We start from the raw sequence: 17,178 nt of genomic DNA on the forward strand, positions 1-17,178 counted from the left end.
CAGGATCCACCCCTTTAAGTCCCTGAAGCCCAGCTGAGAGCAGGACACGGTAAGAACTCAATACTTCAGATTACGAAGCTGTTTATACATTGGGGCATGTTAATAAATGTCATTTACAGGCAGTATAGATGTTCCAAAGCCCATCATTTTGAATATTTATAATCCCTGATAACCTTTTCTCCCTGTAACAACAGAGAAAGTTTTGAAAAATTTGTTTTCAGACCAGTAAAAAAACAACTTTGACACTGCACCAACAAATATGTAAGCAGGGAAATTTCAAACCAGTGAGACCTGTTCATATTTTATTTGCTATACCACCTTCTCTAAGGAGTTCAAAATATATCATGGGAGTAGAGTAAATTAAATTAACTTCTACAGCATCTCCCTTTAGTACCTAGCCTCTTGCTTGAAGGCGTAACTCAATTCTAAAACTCTGGACTTTGAATTTATTGAATAATGACTTTTTCCTAGTGACTATCTTTTTATTTTTGGTGAATACTACCAAATGCTTAAATTTATTTTCAACTGTAGGATAATGGCTTTACAATATTGTATTGGTTTCTGCCATACATCAACATGAACTGGTCACAGGTATACTTACGCCCCCTCCATCCTGAACCTCCTTCCCACCTCCCACCCTGTGGCTATCCTTTTTAAATGGTCATTTTTCAGTAAACTTCCCAGATCCTTCTGCATCATTTTGTAAACCTGAATCCAAAAGAACCCCAAAGTATCAAGTGCATAAGAGATGAACACATTTAAGTAAAGGTTTTGATTTTTAGTAAGTCAAGTATGTTTCCTAACTAACTACAAACCCTTATGGGTTTTTTTTTTTTTGGCTGAGCTGTGCAGCTTGCAGGATCTTAGTTTCCCGACCAGTCCTCAAATCTGGGCCATGGAGGTAAAAGCACCCGGCCCAATCACTGGACTTCCAGGGAATTCCCTAACTTACTGCACACCTAGTGGTAGGATAATATCAGTTATTATCTACAGTCAGCTAAAACTTTCAACTGTAGACATACTGATCGATCTATAGCTGATATAAACAGCTTCTTTGGACAGAATGGTGTATTTTACAGATATACAGACCTGTAATTAGTACTTGTGGTCATTTATTTGTAGAATATATTTCCATATTGTCCCCTGGTTATGAACAGAAATATCATATGAGTAGGAAACATGTATTTATCTATAAGTAAACCACTGAAATCAAAAGATGTTAGTCTTTTCCTGAGCCTATGCTTCTTCGAGGCCACACAAAAGGAATGGCACTGCAAACGTGTTTCTGATTCCTAAATAGGAGTCTGGATAGAACAAGAATCACTTGCCAATAATTTTTTCAACAACTATCTGTGGTTCCTGTGTGCCAGGTGCTATGCTGCTGCAAATACAGACCAGATCGACCAGTGGAAGAAGCTTCAAGGATTCTGCTACTCACCTGAGCTCCTTCTGGGGGTGGCAGACGGCAGCCGAAGATGGGAGGCACAGAGGAGCCACATTCCAGACAGTAACGAGCAAAGGGGTCCGACGGGCGGGCCACCAGGCAGCGGGCACACCTACGACACAAGAGGCCCCTGAGCGGCCCTGTGCTGAGCAGCGCACGACATCGACAAGCATTTGAACATTCTTAAAAAACAAAACAGGAAGCAGAAGGCTCTCAAAGGCAGTGGAACAAGTTTAAGACGGGAGGTGCTTCTCTAAGCATTTTTATCACAAAGTCCCACATGGCTGGGACCATGGTGCCCTTCACCTGGAGGCCAGGCGCCTCTTGCTTCCGGGCACAGCAGCAGTTTGATCAGCAGCCTCGACCCCACTTCCGAGTGGGGCCCTGGCTCCTCCTGGCACCTGGGCTTTGACGTGTGTGAGGGTGAGCCCTGCGAATTCCAGTAATGTCCGCGGTGCGCTTTTCTGACTCTGACCTGGCCCTGGAGAGTCCTGTCAGGTAAGCCCTGCCTCCACCTTCACTCACCTGCGTGGAGTCCGAGGTTCTGCCCCAACACCGTCTGCCCACTCCAAGGTGGCTGCGTCGTCCTTCAGCCCTCACCCGCCTACCTGGCTGTGAAAGGATTCCTGGACCTGGTTCCCTTGTCAGTCACCCTGTTGCCGCCAAGCATTTCCAGGCAGGTCGGGCCCCGACCCTGTGACCTAGCTGAACCGCGCAGCATCTACGATATCTGCATACTGTGCACTGGGTTGTTCGGCTGCCTGCACCAGTCTCTACCGGGGCCTCTCAACAGTCAGCAGCCTTTGTAGCTGTCTTCACTTGGGGAAAGGATGGTCTTTTCAGCAATGGCGCTGGGCAAACCGGGTTCCGTTTGGGATGATGAATAAGTTCTGGAAATGGGATGGTGCTGACGGTGGCCCAACACTGTGAATGTCCTTAATGTCATTGAATTGTACACTTAGAAATTGCTAAAATGGTAAATTTTACTGTATTTTTACCACAGTAGAAGTATAAAGGACTATAAAAAATTGATATTGAATAAAAGTAATAATGTATTATGAGGTTCATAATACTTGTAGGAGTAAAATAAATGATCATGCTAGCACAAAGGCTGCAATTATCCAGTTACTGGAAGTTCTTAGACTATATATGAAGTGGTCTAACATCGCTTGAAGACAGACTGTGATAAGTTAAAAATATGTAGTATAAACCCTAAGGCAACCACTAAAAGAAAACTTATAGCTAATAAGCCAACAAAGGATACAAAATAAAATGAAATCATAAAACATACCCAATTAATCCAAAAGCAAGCCAAAAAAGGGGGGGCAACAAAGAATAGGTAAGACAAACAGAAAACAAATAGCATGACAGCTGACTGAAACTCAAACGTATCAATAATCAGAACAAATATAAATACGCTCAGCACCACTTGCAGAGATTGCTCTATTTTCTTTTTTTGTTGTTGTTGTTCTATTTTCTAAATGCAAGACCTAACTACATGCTGTTTAAAAGAAACCTTCTTTAACTGGAGAAACACAAATAGGTTAAAAAGAAAAGGATGAAAATAAGATGCACCATGCAAATACTAATCAAAAGAAAGCAGTAATGCTGATTTAATACCAGACAAATATGATTTCTATGCAAAGACTATTATTAGGGTTAATAAAAGGTTATTTCACAGGAGGAGGGATAAACTGGGAGATTGACATTGATGTATATGCACTACTATATTTAAAAGTAGATAACTAATTAGAACCTATTGGACAGCACAGGGAACTCTGCTCAATACTCTGTAATGACCTATATGGGAACAGAATCTGAAAAAGCGTGGATACATGTATGTGTATAGCTGATTCACCTTGCTGTACACCTGAAAGTAACACAATGCTGTAAATCAACCATACTCCAATAAAATTTTTTTTAAAAAGCTTATTTTGTAAGGATAAAGGGGTCAATTCAGCAATAGAACATAGGAATCCAAAAGGCTTATATATTGAACAACAGAGCTTCAAAGTACATGAAGCAAAGAACTGAAAGCAATACAAGGACAAGTAGACAAACTCATAATTATAGTCATAGATTTCAGTATAATTTCCTCAATAACTGATAAAACCACAGACAAAACCCATAAAGACAGAGGAGACACTATAGCACCGTATTAGTTTCAAGTGTACAACATAACAATCAATAATTGTGGATACTGCAAGATGATCACCACAGTGTTAGCACCGGTCACCACACAGTTACAGGATTTTTTTTCCTTATGTTGAGAACTTCTTACATGTACTCTCTTAGCAACTTTCAGTATGCAGTATAGTGTCATTAACTATCTTTACCACTTACATCCCCAGGACTTATTCATTTTACGAGTGAAAGTTTGTATCTTTTGACCACCTTTATCCAGGTCACCCACTCTACCAATCCCAAGGGAAATGCAAATTAAAACCACTACCCCCACCTTACCAGAATGGCCAAAAATAAAAATAACAATGTTGGTGAAGATGTAGGGAAACTGGAGCTCCCATCCATCATATACTACTGGTGGGAGTGCAAAATGGTACAGCCTCTTAGGAAAACATATGGACAGTTTTCTTAAAAAGTTAAACATATGCCTACCATATGAGCCAGCCACCCCACTCCTAGTTGGCTAAGGGGAATTAAAGTATATATCCACAGGATGACATGTATACAAATGTTCATAGCAGCTTTTTCTGTGACAGCCAAAACCTAAAAACAATCTGGATGTACATCCAATAGGAAACAGGATAAACAAACTGTGATGTAGCCATACGATGGAACACTACTCAGCATTGAAAAGAAACGTCCAATGCATGCATACAAAATGGGTGAGCCTCCAAGTCATCAAGCGGAGTGAAAGCAGCCTGGCCAAGGAGCAAATACTGAATTGTTCCATATATATATATGGGATCAAATGCAAGCTAAGCTACAATGACAACAAGCAGACCAACAGGTGCCTGGGAATGGGGCAGGTCACAGGGGAGGGTTTTAAAAAGGTGCAAAGCAGGAAACTCTTGGAGGTGGTGGATTTTTTCATTTTTCTCGATTGGGGTGACAGTCTTGAGATTATATGTATATATATGTATGTATATATCAATTGTACTCTTTAAGTGCCATTTATTGTATGTCATTTGCGCCTTTAAATTTTGTAAAAATTTAATTAAAAAAACAAAAAAGTTGGGGAAAATACCATTGCTATGCCCCATCTTCAAATTATTTTTGACCATGTTGTGTCTCAGCAGTACTTAGACAGTAGAGAGAAAGCAATACATACTTGAGAAAGTCCGTCTCCCTGTGAATCCTCATGATCTCTGTGCTTGTCAAGCTCTTCTGGCCAGTTATGTGTGCAAACCCAGGGAACTAAAATGAAGAACATATATAAAATCATGGCAAAATTCTAACCAGTTATATGTGCAAACCCAGGGAACTAAAATGAACATATACAAAATCATGGTAAAAGCTCTGGTAAGGTAAATTACACAGAGTTCATCTCAGTGCTCTGTCCCACCATATGCAGCAGCCATCATTTTTCCCACCATGCTCCAGCCACATCAGCCTCCTGGTGATCCTCACTTAGCTGAACTTGAGGTTACTCGACAAAGATCTTTGCAGAGCTGGTTTCTGTTCATCTTGAAGGTTCAATTAAAATGTCACCTTTTTGAGGGGGCCTTCTCTTATCCCCCTGAATTAGGACACTAATTAGGACATTAATTCACTAACCAGGTTCTTCCTACCTGGTCATTCTCTATCCCAGGGGTTCTCAAGTTTGGGTGTTTATCAGAAGAAAGGCCAATTAGAACAGATGACGGGGCCCACCCTAAAGACCCTGAGGCCACAGGTCTGGGGGGGTGCAGTGGGGTGGGTCGGTGTCTGCATTTCTGATGAGCTGATGCTCCTGGTCTGGGGACCACAATTGGTAAACCATGGCTCTATCCCATTACCCAGGTCTATCTTTTTCATGACAAATCACTATTCTCAATTATTTTTTCCATTATTCACACGTTTATATCTGTCTGCCCCCATCCCCAACAAAATGTGAGCACCATGAGTACAGGGGCCTTTTTTGTCCACTCGGCTCTGGGACAGTGCCTGACCCAGGGTGAAAAGGCAGGGACATTTTCTTAAAGTATGTTGCAGGAAGCATTAAAAACACAGTAGATCTTTAGCACCCAAAAGAGTTTCCTTAGCAGTTACCTGGGGCTGCTGGGGGGCTGGTCTAGAGCCCAATTCATCACGGAAGGTTGGGGCTTCCCGCGGACTCTCTGAGAAGCGAAGGTCTTTCAATGTTTTAGGGTCACTTCTTTCACCCATGTCTACAATTACATCAAAAGCATCATTCTGTGAATACCTGAAATCATATGTGCTTTCATGCAAATGTGTCTTCATAGTTAGAAACCTTTTAATAAGGGGCCACTGTTGTCACATTCTCTAATGTAGTAACTATGCAAAGAAGCTCCCACTCAGTTGAATCCATGGCAATAAAGAAAAAAGTGGGCCCAGACTGAGAAAATGAAAATCTGCCCTGCCACATTTCCCAGCATTCTGCACCAGGCTGGGAGAATGGATAAATCCAGTTGAAAGGTCAGCAGGAAATATTATGTGTCCCAAGGACACACTGCAGCTGTCACACATCCTAACAGTTCCCACTCTGAGTGACCACTGCTTCTTACTGACCAAGAAACCCTGCTCTCTAAAATCAGATTATCAGAAAACTTTGCTGTTCGAAATCATATCAGTAAGAATGAAACATCCAACTCTTGCCTGGAAGCCCCAGGTCACTGTGACATAGGGTTGTCGTTCACTTGTTCAGCCATGTCTGACTCTTTGTGACCCCACGGACGGCAGCACACCAGGCTCCCCTGTCCTTCACTGTCTCCTAAAGTTTGCTCAGACTCGTGTCTATTGAGTTGGTGATGCTATCCAACCACAGAGAAGCAGCCTCAATGCCCAACCTGGTGCAAAGCTTCAGAGAGAGGTCTCTGGGCACTACCTTCCACATGTATCTTTGTTGTTTCCAAGGAAACAGAACCCTGGTCCCCTTCTCAGGTCCGTATCTCATGGCGACCATTTCCCACTGATCTCTGCTTTGCTTACCTATCAGAACTCTTCTTTCATTTAAATTTCATCCAAACCCCACCTTCCCCCAGCAACTGCTGTCTGTACTTTAGTTGATGAGATCGCCATGGTTCCTCTACCACGTGGTCTCCTGTGTTGCAATGAATAGATAAATCTGACTCTGCCGGACAGCTTGACTCTCCCTCATGTAGCCAGGATGGCATTAAAAGTCAAATGGGATCTTACTGTACTGTCCTGGTGTTTCTTAGTCAACCCCTCGGAAGACAAGAACACAAGCCCTGAACTTGTTTGGTGGTTCAGTATACTAACTCGTATCTTCATCCTGTCACTTCATACCTGGAAACTTTCCAAGGTTAACATTCCAACCCAGTTTACTTTCAGGATTCTTATATTTCTTCCTTCCTTTTGATTCAACAAATCCATTTTTCAGTTCCTAGGAGGGAAGAGACTGTGTATCAGTCACTTGACTCTGCCTGTTTAGATATGAAAATTAAAAGTTCCATAGTAGAGATGGCGACACAGCCTGCACTTCTTTACTAGAAAGGGGTCACAGTTGTTTTCACCAAGTGACCTTTGTCTCGCTGTCTCTGGACACACATACAGCTTTGACTCTGGGCTGCCTGCCTGGCAGCACGCCTGCTTGGGATGCCCCTTCCATGTCAAGTGGCCAAGACTGGAGGCAGGTGACAGCTTACACAGATAGGACGTCACACTCTTGGGAGACACAGTGACAACAGAGGGACCACCAGACTCCAGGGGCAAAGGCAGGGTGGGGTCAGACCCAGACAGATCTGCTGTCCACTGTCCTCCCACACTCGGCCCCGAAACACAGACATGCTTCTGTTCTCAGGGTCAGTCCCTCATGCTTGGCTGAAGCCTGAACCCCTGCTGGCTGCCCCCTGGTCAGTGTAGACCCCTGGTCACAAGTGGACCCCACGCCATGCCTGCATCCACCGCTCTGGTCCCACGGCCTCTTTGCTGCCCTCTGGTTGATTGTTAGGCTGAAGGGACTCCCCCCCAAAACTTCCCATCACCTCAACGAGAGTCTGAGACTCTGTTTAATTGCCTCACCGGGGGCTGGCCCACCCTCTGACCCTGGGATCCATCCCACTGATACCCAGAACCCAAGGTCTAGAGTTTCAGATGTCCTTTCTAGACAGGTGTAGTTCATTCTCTAAAGAGGTGAGGCTTTGTATCTGGAGATGAAGCTTTCAACATAACTGAGGGCCACGCCCACTGAGGGCTCCTACTAGCCCGACACTTCTTTTCAGCAAATGCCTCCACCCTCTCCTACCTGTCCCCATGCAGGACATGGAGTATGGCAGAATTGCTCTCTGCTGCCTGGGAGCTTACAGTACATGGGGGAGACAGACAAGGAGCAGAGTAATCACGTGATCAAAGCACTTGATGAAAGAAGGCCTGGGAGCTAGCGGAGCAGAGACAGAACCCAGCATGCACAGAGTTTGAGCTGGAACGTAAACACGGGAGTCACAAAGCAGGAAAGGATGACTGAGGACAGACACTGGCTCTGAGAGGCCAGGCTGAGGGTTTCTGCTTTCTTCCACAGGGTAAGAGGAGAAGACACAGGAGCCTAGATAGAGATGCCAGTGAGGAGTCTCCAACGGGCAGGGTGGAGGACTGGCCAAAAGGTGGGAAACCAGCAAAGATGCTGTGCAGTGGTTGAGAGTGACCCCAATGGTAAGGACCTGAAAATGGGTGACAGACTGACTGGGGGTAAATGAAGGGGAAGATGTGACCACTGAGGAAAGGGACCAGGGATGTGGTGACGATCCAAATGCATCACAGTGTCAGTACTCGCCTGCTTCGGAGGGTCCTTGAGAGCATTTTCCACAGTGTCTTCTGGAGAGACTGGATCTGGCGGAACAGAGTCCACCTGAAACACCTTTGTGACAATGGCGCTCTCTCTGCAGTCTCTGAAAATTGTTCCAGACAGGGGAAGTTTGCGTGTCACAGAGGTCCAAAGACAGGGTGTCCAGCAACTAAGATGACTCTAGAATGAACTTACTACATTGCTATTTTAAACTGGAGACCAACATATTACCATTTCTATGGTCTTAACCTTGAGCCTGGTGGGCTGCTGTCTATGGGGTCGCACAGAGTCGGACACGACTGAAGCGACTTAGCAGCAGCAGCAGCAGCAACCTTACTCTTATTCACTTATCTCTTGCTATGTAACAAGCCACTGCAAAACATTATGTCTTAGAACACAAAGGTGTGGGTTTGCCAGCTCTTGTGTAGTTGCAGTCAGGTGTCAGCTTGGGCCGGAGTCAAGTGAAAGTACAGCTCAGTCAGATGTCCAAAATGGTTTCTCCCCTCAGGTTCTAAGTCTGGCCTGGGACGGCTGGGGACTTGCCAGTCATCTCTCTCCTTCCCTTTCTATCTCCCTTTCCAGGTGGTGAACTTGGGGTTCCTCATACTAGTAGATCTCAGGTAGGTCAGAGACTTCCTACAAGGTGGCTGGCTTCTCCCAGCGTTTATGTTCCAAGAGACCAGAGCAGATACTGCAAGGCTTCTTGTGGTCTGGCCTTAGCGTCATGTCTGGAGCATTCTCTTGGTCAAAGTTAAGTTGTAGGGCCAGCCCAGATTCAGGAGGGGATACTGTGGGAGGCATGGCTCACTGGGGGGCCATTTGGAGGACTATCTACCACATTCAGCATAAAGATGTCATACCTTAATCCTGAAACTATTCTGAAGCAAAGAATGAGGTTACCTGTATATCATTCATTCCACCTAAGTTATGGGAATTTTCCTTATCCCAACTGTGGGTAGCATAATATACACTTCCCTGGGAGATTTTAACTGTTATTCCTCAAATACTAGTCAGTTTTCAATTTATTCATAATATTTCACAATTAATCTTGTTCCTCCATGATGCAATAGAAGTCCCATGAGAAACCAACTGAGAGGTGGCCAGAAGTAAATTCTGGAGGTGATTTCCCCTCAGCACCAGCAGCTCATCTATACTCTTTATTTTTCTAAACAGTTTTACTGGGATATAATGTACATGACATAAAATGCACTTGCTCTAGGTTTATAATTTGATGATACTCCATACATTTACACAACTGTGCAACCACCACCACAGTCCAATGTTACAACAACCTGTTTCTAGTTACTCCTCACTTCCACCTCCTACACCAGGCAATCACTGATCTGCTTCCTGTCTTCACAGTTTTGCATTTTCTGTGCTGTGTGCTTAGTTGCTCAGTCGTGTCCGACTCTTTGCGACCCCATGGACTGTAGCCTTCCAGGCTCCTCTATCCACGGGATTCTCCAGGCAAGAGTACTGGAGTGGGTTGCCATGCTGATAAATGTAATCCTACAAATACAGTCTCCCAGGTCTGGCTGCCTTTACCTGTCTTTTTCTTTTCTTTTCTGAGGTTCGCCCAGGTAGTTGCATGTGTCAGCAATTCATTCATCTTTATTCTTGAGTAGCATTCCATTTCACGATGTACCACAGTTTGTTTATCCATTCCCCAGTGGATAGTCATTTGGATTTTGCTAGTTTGGAGGTTACAATACTTAATACTGTTATGAGTATTCACGAATGAGTCTTTATAGTATGAGCCCCTGAGGTTGGGTTTTCTCTTGTTTGTAACGAGGCATCTGACTTAGGCTTTGCTGAGACATCCACTTCAAAGATGGTGCTCTTCAGTAAACACTTCACCCGCCACAGGACCAGATGAAGATCCAGCCACTGCCCGCCCCCCCATGGAAGCCCCTTTATTTTAGAGATCTTGGTTGGTTTCCATGACTGACCAATTCGGCAATTTTTTCTCTTCCCACTGTAAGTTCTTGCTCATACATTTAAAATTCACCAATGAAGACTGAGCCCGTGGAACTCCTCAGCTCCCCGCCCTCAGCCCTAATAAAAGCAGACCCTTGGTCTGTGATTTGTCCCTTCTTCTCTCCCCCTGCCCCCATCTCTTTGTACTTGTGACCTCACTGGGTGCCACATAATCCCCAGGACTTGTAGGTAATAAACTTCTTCTCTTTCCAAGTTCCTTGATGATTACTGCTGAGGGCCTCTTGGAATTGTAATAAGAACAAGGGCTGGTCCAGCCATATATGTGGACAGATACACTGGAGCAGAACCACTGGGTCAGATGGTCAGTGAGTTTGACTTTTTAGAAACTGCGACCTGTGGTTGTTCCATTTACATCCCCACTGGCATCATTTGAGGGTTCCAGTTTCTCCACACACTCACTGACGCTTGACACTGTTGGCCTGTTTTGATCACCTGTACTCTTGAATATGTTCTCTGTAGGTATTTGCTTGAGATGTGTCCCTGGTGTATTGGGATACAGGCTTGATTGTTGTAATGCAGAATCAAAACAACAGTGGCTTAAACAGAGTCATTTCAGTTCAGTTGTTCAGTCGTGTCCGACTATTTGCGACTCCACGAATCGCAGTGCACCAGGCCTCCCTGTCCATCACCATCTCCTGGAGTTCACTCAAACTCACGTCCATTGAGTCGGCGATGCCATCCAGCCATCTCATCCTCTGTCGTCCCCTTCTCTTCCTTCCTGCCCCCAATCCCTCCCAGCATCAGAGTCTTTTCCAATGAGTCAACTCTTCACATGAGGTGGCCAAAGTATTGGAGTTTCAGCTTTAGCATCAATCCTTCCAAAGAACACCCAGGACTGATCTCTTTTAGAATGGACTGGTTGGATCTCCTTGCAGTCCAAGGGACTCTCAAGAGTCTCCTCCAACATTACAGTTCAAAAGCATCAATTCTTCGGTGCTCAGCTTTCTTTACAGTCCAACTCTCACATCCGTACATAACCACTGGAAAAACCATAGCAATGGGCTATAACCCACCCACAGCTGTGCAGGAGAGCCATGGTGCCCAGGGCCTAGGGTTGACTTTCTACCCTGTTGCCCCATCATATCTAGGACATGACACGTCCTTGTGACCCAATGTTGCTGACCACCACAGCCACATTCAGCTGGCAGGAACCACGGCCTGCCTCCTCCTACAGGGCACAATCTAGAAACTGGCAAGTCACTTCCACGTCCATTCACTGGCCACACCCCATGCATTCACGGGGCTCTTGCTAGCTTCAAGGACTGAAAACACACGTGTGTCCTGCTAAAAATCCCAGGCTCTAGTTTTAAAAAAAATAAACTTTACTTATTTTTAAAATAATTTTGTTTTGTTTTCATTGTGCTGAGTCTTCGCTGCTTCCCAGGCTGCCTCTGGTTGTGGTGAGCGAGGGCTACTCTCTAGTTGCAGTGAGTGGGCTTCTCATTTCGGTGGCTTCTCTTGTTGCGTGTGGGCTTCAGTAGTTGTGGTTCCTGGGCTCTAGATCACAGGCTCAACAGTTGTGGCGCATGGGGTTAGTTGCTCCCCAGCATGTGGAACCTTCCTGGACCAGGGATCGAAACCATGTCTCCTGCACTGGTAGGTGGATTCTTTATCACTGGGCCACCAGGGAAGCTTCTATAGTTCTTGAAGAAGGCAACACAGATTTTGGGAGCAGCCTGCAGCCTCTGCCACATCCTTGTGACCACACTTTGGTGTATTTGTCTGGTATGTTTAACTCTCACTCTCACTAATTTGCACTGAAACCTCACAGCTAGAACACAAGGGATTCTGCTTGATCTGCCCAGGAACTTAATACTCTTATATCTCAAGTTGGTGTCTGCCTTCAGTGTCCTTTATCTGCTTTGCTCATTGATTTTCCTATTCGCCTTTGATGTGTTTTTATCTGTTTTATTATTTCTTTTGCAATTTCTCAGATTTCTTACATGTTGATTTTTTTACATTTCTTAAAATTCTTGAAACTTTAAGCATCCCCAAACACTTGAAATTCTTTGGTTAAGTAAACATTCAGAAATGAATAGACATCAGTTCCAAAACAGTTGAGAAATGTTTGCTGTGCTGTGCTCAGTTGCTTAGTCGTGTCTGACTCTTTGTGACCCCAAGGACTGTAGCCCACCAGGCTCCTCTATCCATGGGATTCTCTAGGCAAGAAGACTGGAGTGGGTCACCATGCCCTCCTCCAGGGTATCTTCCCAACCCAGAGATCGAACCCAGGTCTGCTGCATTGCAGGCAGATTCTTTCCTGTCTGAGCCACCAGGGAAGCCCTAAGAAATGTTTACCATTAAGCCATGTCAAAGTCTTAAGCCACACTTTTAGAAGGAGAAAACAATTCTCAGAAATATACAACTGGTCTAAATAGTCACTACCTATCAGTGAGTGACAGGATTTAAGAAATAACATGATCAGTGGGTACTTGCATGTTCACTGGCTAGAGAGACTTATGGGCGGCTAACCTTTGGGGAAGCATGTGTTTTGTTGTTCTTAAAAACAAACCAAATTTACAGATACAGGTATCTGGATGCAGATATAAAAAGTCTTTTAGATGAACTGCTTGTTTAACTCATTCACCTCAGCATCCATCTCATCTGGATGCTCATCATCATTGGCTCATGGCCTGTTATCCGAGATACAGTGTCCTCCTAACAAGATAACTTCCTCCCATCACAAACATCTCCATCCAGGGACCATCTGAAAGCTGAGGAATGGTCAGATTTACAGCCTGGCTGGCTCCGAGCAGAAGCCTGGTTCCCAGTCACTTGCGGATCACTGCCCTTTTCTCTCTCTGTGTATTTTGCAAAATTATTTACTTATTCATTTTGGCTATGCAGGGTCTTTGTTGCTGTGTGCAGGGTTTCTCTCAGAGAAGGCGATGGCACCCCGCTCCAGTACCCTCGCCTGGAAAATCCCATGGACGGAGGACCCTGGTAGGCTGCAGTCCATGGGGTCGCAAAGAGTCGGACACGACTGAGCGACTTCCCTTTCACATTTCACTTTTATGCATTGGAGAAGGAAATGGCGACCCACTCCAGTGTTCTTGCCTGGAGAATCCCGGGACAGGGGAGCCTGGTGGGCTGCCGTGTATGGGGCTGCACAGAGTCGAACACGACTGAAGCGCCTTAGCAGCAGCAGCAGCAGCAGCAGGGTTTCTCTAGTTGCAGCAAGCGGGAGCTACTTTTCATTGTGGTGCATGGGCTTCTTATTGCAGTGGCTTCTTTTATTGTGGAGCACAGGCTTAGTTACTCTGCAGCGTCTCTGAAGGTTCTTCTTGGACCAGGGATCAAACCTGTGTCCCCTGCATTGGCAGGAGGATTCTTAACCCCTGGATCACCAGGGAAGTCCTCTGGGTATTTTTGCAAGTTTCACAATACTAGCGTGCCATCTTACATCCTAATTTTTTTCACTGACTATATCACAAATATTTTCCTAAATCATTCAAAACTTCATGACCACACGTTTTCCTCTTAATATGTTAAAGACCTTTCATTGTTAACAGTCTTATCTAAAGCCCTTTTTCTCCTTATTACAAAACTAATGGCCTGAAAAACCTAGAGACAGAGACTTGAACAAAGCTGCATGATTTCCATAAAGAACTATTTTATCACAATTAGATACAAGCACTAACTTTCAAAATTTTTTTGTACAGGTACTTTTCCTAAGCTGAGCACATCTGAAATAACTAACAGCATTTCAGAGCAGAGTGGGCACAGAACAAGATGGTGAGATGCATAAACAATGTCCTTATTCTTCAGACTCTGATGGAAGCTCTGTTAGCTCCTTTGAACTACAAAGTCATTGATCTCGACTTCATTTTACTGTCACCTTGCAGCATGACGCACCAGAGTAATCAGCTTAGTAGTTTTCAACAACTGGGATGACTTGTTTCAGTAGAAATGGGTTGGCAAGTAGGAAAAGCCACAGATCCCAATTTTTAATAAAGAATAATCATGTGTCAGGGAGTTGTTCTGTTTTCATTTTATTATTTAAAAAAATTGTTTTTCAATGCCAAGCAATCATCTTCACTGTAGAATTTGTAGCTTAAAAGGCCATGCAGTAGTTTAGCCAGCAGGGGGAGCCTGGAGTCTGATTTAAATTACCTGGGCCAGCCCCAGTATCAGTCTTCCAGAAATGTGGCCAAACCTGTTTTGTGGCACAAAATAATTCCTCTATCACAGACTAATCTGCAACGCATTTGAGGATCTTTTTTCTCTACAACCCACAGTGAAGTTTACCAAATTAAGTGGTATTTCTATACATGAAACTGAAAAAATTGTTGACTAGGAAAGAAAGGACAAAGAAAAGAATGAATTAGCTAATGCCTAACAAATCAAAATGATGGTAGCTTTGAAGGGCAATAAAGTCAGTACAAAATCAGATGGAGAACCATGGTGGTCATAGGCCACATCCTGGGGAATAAAAGAACCATCCACTTAAAGCAGCATTTTCCTCAAGACGAATCTCTTCGGAGGTCCCAAACCCTGAAAAGGCTCTTCCTTTGGAGAAGGAAATGGCAACCCACTCCAGTACTCTTGCCTGGAAAATCCCATAGATGGAGGAGCCTGGCAGGCTACAGTCCATGGGGCACCAAACAAAGAGTCGGACATGACTGAGCGATTTCACTTTTACTTTCCCAAAATCCCAGTGTGGATTTCAGATTAAAAACAGTATTAATACACACAGCACTTCACTGAACTATACCTTTTTACCCATATGATCATCTCTATGTCCATCCATGTGGCTGCAAATCAAGAACCTGTTTTAAACAAATAATTGTTTATATGTTCTATCCATAAAACTTTTCCTCATGTTAATCAGTATGTAAATATGTGTATTTTATAGTATAACTCAGTAAAAGACAAACACAAAGGTTACAGACATATGCTGAAATTAAGATAACTTTTTCTTTAGTGTCTTTATAATCCAGCACCGATTCTCATTGAAATGAATAAAGTTAAAACATAATAAATATAAATCATCCCAGTCATTATGCTCTTGACTTACTTAGTGACTGCGATAGCTTTAACTTGTATTTTTCCATCAGGCAGGGTAATAGGCTTCGTATACTTAAAGGTAGTGTTTTCCCCATAACCAATTTTCTTTTGGAATTCAGGTTTGCTGCCATCCAGGGTATAATATATGTTGACTTCCGGGGTATCTGAAAAACCCAAAACAGGATGTCTAGAATTAATACTAAAGTAGCAACTCCCTGAAGAATGCCTAGGGATCAGTTATTTAATGAGATTTTAAAAATATGTATACTGTAGAAGTGAATAACAATAACTAACAAGAGATTTTTTTTGTGCCAGGCACTGTGAATTAACTAATTTTATCAGTACAACCTTATGAGATAGGTCCTATTTTATACCCACATTATAGATGAGGGAACTGAGTCCCAGAGAGGTTAAGAAATCTGGTAAATAATAGCAGAATTTTGATCTGACTTCTGGGAAGTCGGATCTGTTGACCAGGCTCATTTCTTTTTAAAACAGGAGGGATTAAAAAAAAATTTAAAAAAATTTTTTAAATTTATTCATTTGACTGTGATGGGTCTTAGTTGCTCACAGGTCATGCTCTTGAACCACTATGGCATTTTGCCTCTCCGACAGAGCACTGATACAAACCAAGCAGGGGTGAATTTTAAAACCAGAGTGTCTACTTAGAAAGCAGAAGCTAATTTTTCATTTTTGAGCACTGCTTAAAAAAATGGTTTTGTTATATTTTATTTGGACTTAGTAAATGATTCGTGCACTTCTTGGGAAAATTAATAAAGGTACTAAGGTAATAAAGGTAAAGATAATAAATTCAGATAATCCAAGATCCAAAAGGTCAAACAAGGATATACAATGAAAACTTTCCCTCCAAGCTCCCTGCCCTCATCAGCTGCCCAAAGGCAACCAATAATAACTGTCCTTCCAATGTATGTATGTAGTTTACATCCATACAAGCATATACGTACATATTTTTTAATCTCCCCCTCTCTGTACATACAAATGGCATATCATGCCCTGTTTCACACTCTTTTTCTCTTCATTTAACATTGTATCTTGTATATTGTCCTATATCGCTCCTTTAAAAAGCACCCCATTCTTCTTTATGGCTGCACTGCATTCTATTCCAATGGATGAATCACTGGCCAACAGCCAATCCCTACAGATGAACATATAAACTGTCTTCTTTTCCTTTTCTTTCTTTTTTAACTTTTGCTATTGCAAACACTGTAATGAATAACCCTGCAAAGAGTTCCTTTCATATCTGCAAAATATGTAGAACTAGTACTGTTGTTGAGTCAAAAGCTATGCGAGTTTGTAATTTTGTTAATGTTGCCAAACTTCCCTCCATGGACATTGAAACAATTCACCCTGCTACCAGCAGGGAATAGAAATGCATGTTAACCCACCATCTCAACCATACCGTGTGTGATCATTTTTTTCTTTTATTTTGCTGATATTTCATTTCTATTTCCCAGGTTTAAAAAAAAGCATCTCATAGCTTTAACTCACATTTCTTATATTTTGAGTAAGATTCACCCACTCATTCAACAAGTATTTACCCAATGCCTATTACATGCCAGACACTGTTTCAGACACTGGGAATACATCAGTGACCAAAGTCCCTCCTCTCATAGAGCTTCCATTTAAAAAAAACACACACACAAACAGGAAACGACTACATAGAATTTGTTAAGTGGTGATTAAGTGCAAGGGAGTAAATAAAGCAGAGGCTAAGCTCTGCCTAGCAACCAAGTGAAGGGGTGAATAGGAGCATATTCTCATACGTTTAAAACACATATTTCCT

The 17,178-nt window shown here is 43.2% G+C and overlaps 1 protein-coding gene across 35 annotated transcripts in view; it reads right to left on the reverse strand.

The window, feature by feature from the left end:
- The window catches only part of DZANK1 (double zinc ribbon and ankyrin repeat domains 1), a 50,505-nt gene that overhangs the window by 29,453 nt on the left and 3,874 nt on the right, over positions 1-17,178 (reverse strand). For all 35 annotated transcript variants that reach the window (XR_006055881.2, XM_027976746.3, XM_027976742.3 and 32 more), the window contains 6 exons: positions 15,385-15,538; positions 8,358-8,472; positions 6,875-6,971; positions 5,657-5,775; positions 4,737-4,822; positions 1,439-1,556 (listed from right to left, as the gene is read on the reverse strand). Coding sequence is in view for 34 of the 35 variants with exons in the window: in XM_027976746.3 (XP_027832547.1) it covers positions 1,439-1,556; positions 4,737-4,822; positions 5,657-5,775; positions 6,875-6,971; positions 8,358-8,472; positions 15,385-15,538 (689 nt within the window). In the remaining variant the exon portion in view is untranslated. The remainder of the gene's footprint in view (positions 1-1,438; positions 1,557-4,736; positions 4,823-5,656; positions 5,776-6,874; positions 6,972-8,357; positions 8,473-15,384; positions 15,539-17,178) is intronic.

Source organism: Ovis aries, chromosome 13, assembly GCF_016772045.2.
Source record: "Ovis aries strain OAR_USU_Benz2616 breed Rambouillet chromosome 13, ARS-UI_Ramb_v3.0, whole genome shotgun sequence".
NCBI classification, from domain to species: domain Eukaryota; kingdom Metazoa; phylum Chordata; class Mammalia; order Artiodactyla; family Bovidae; genus Ovis; species Ovis aries.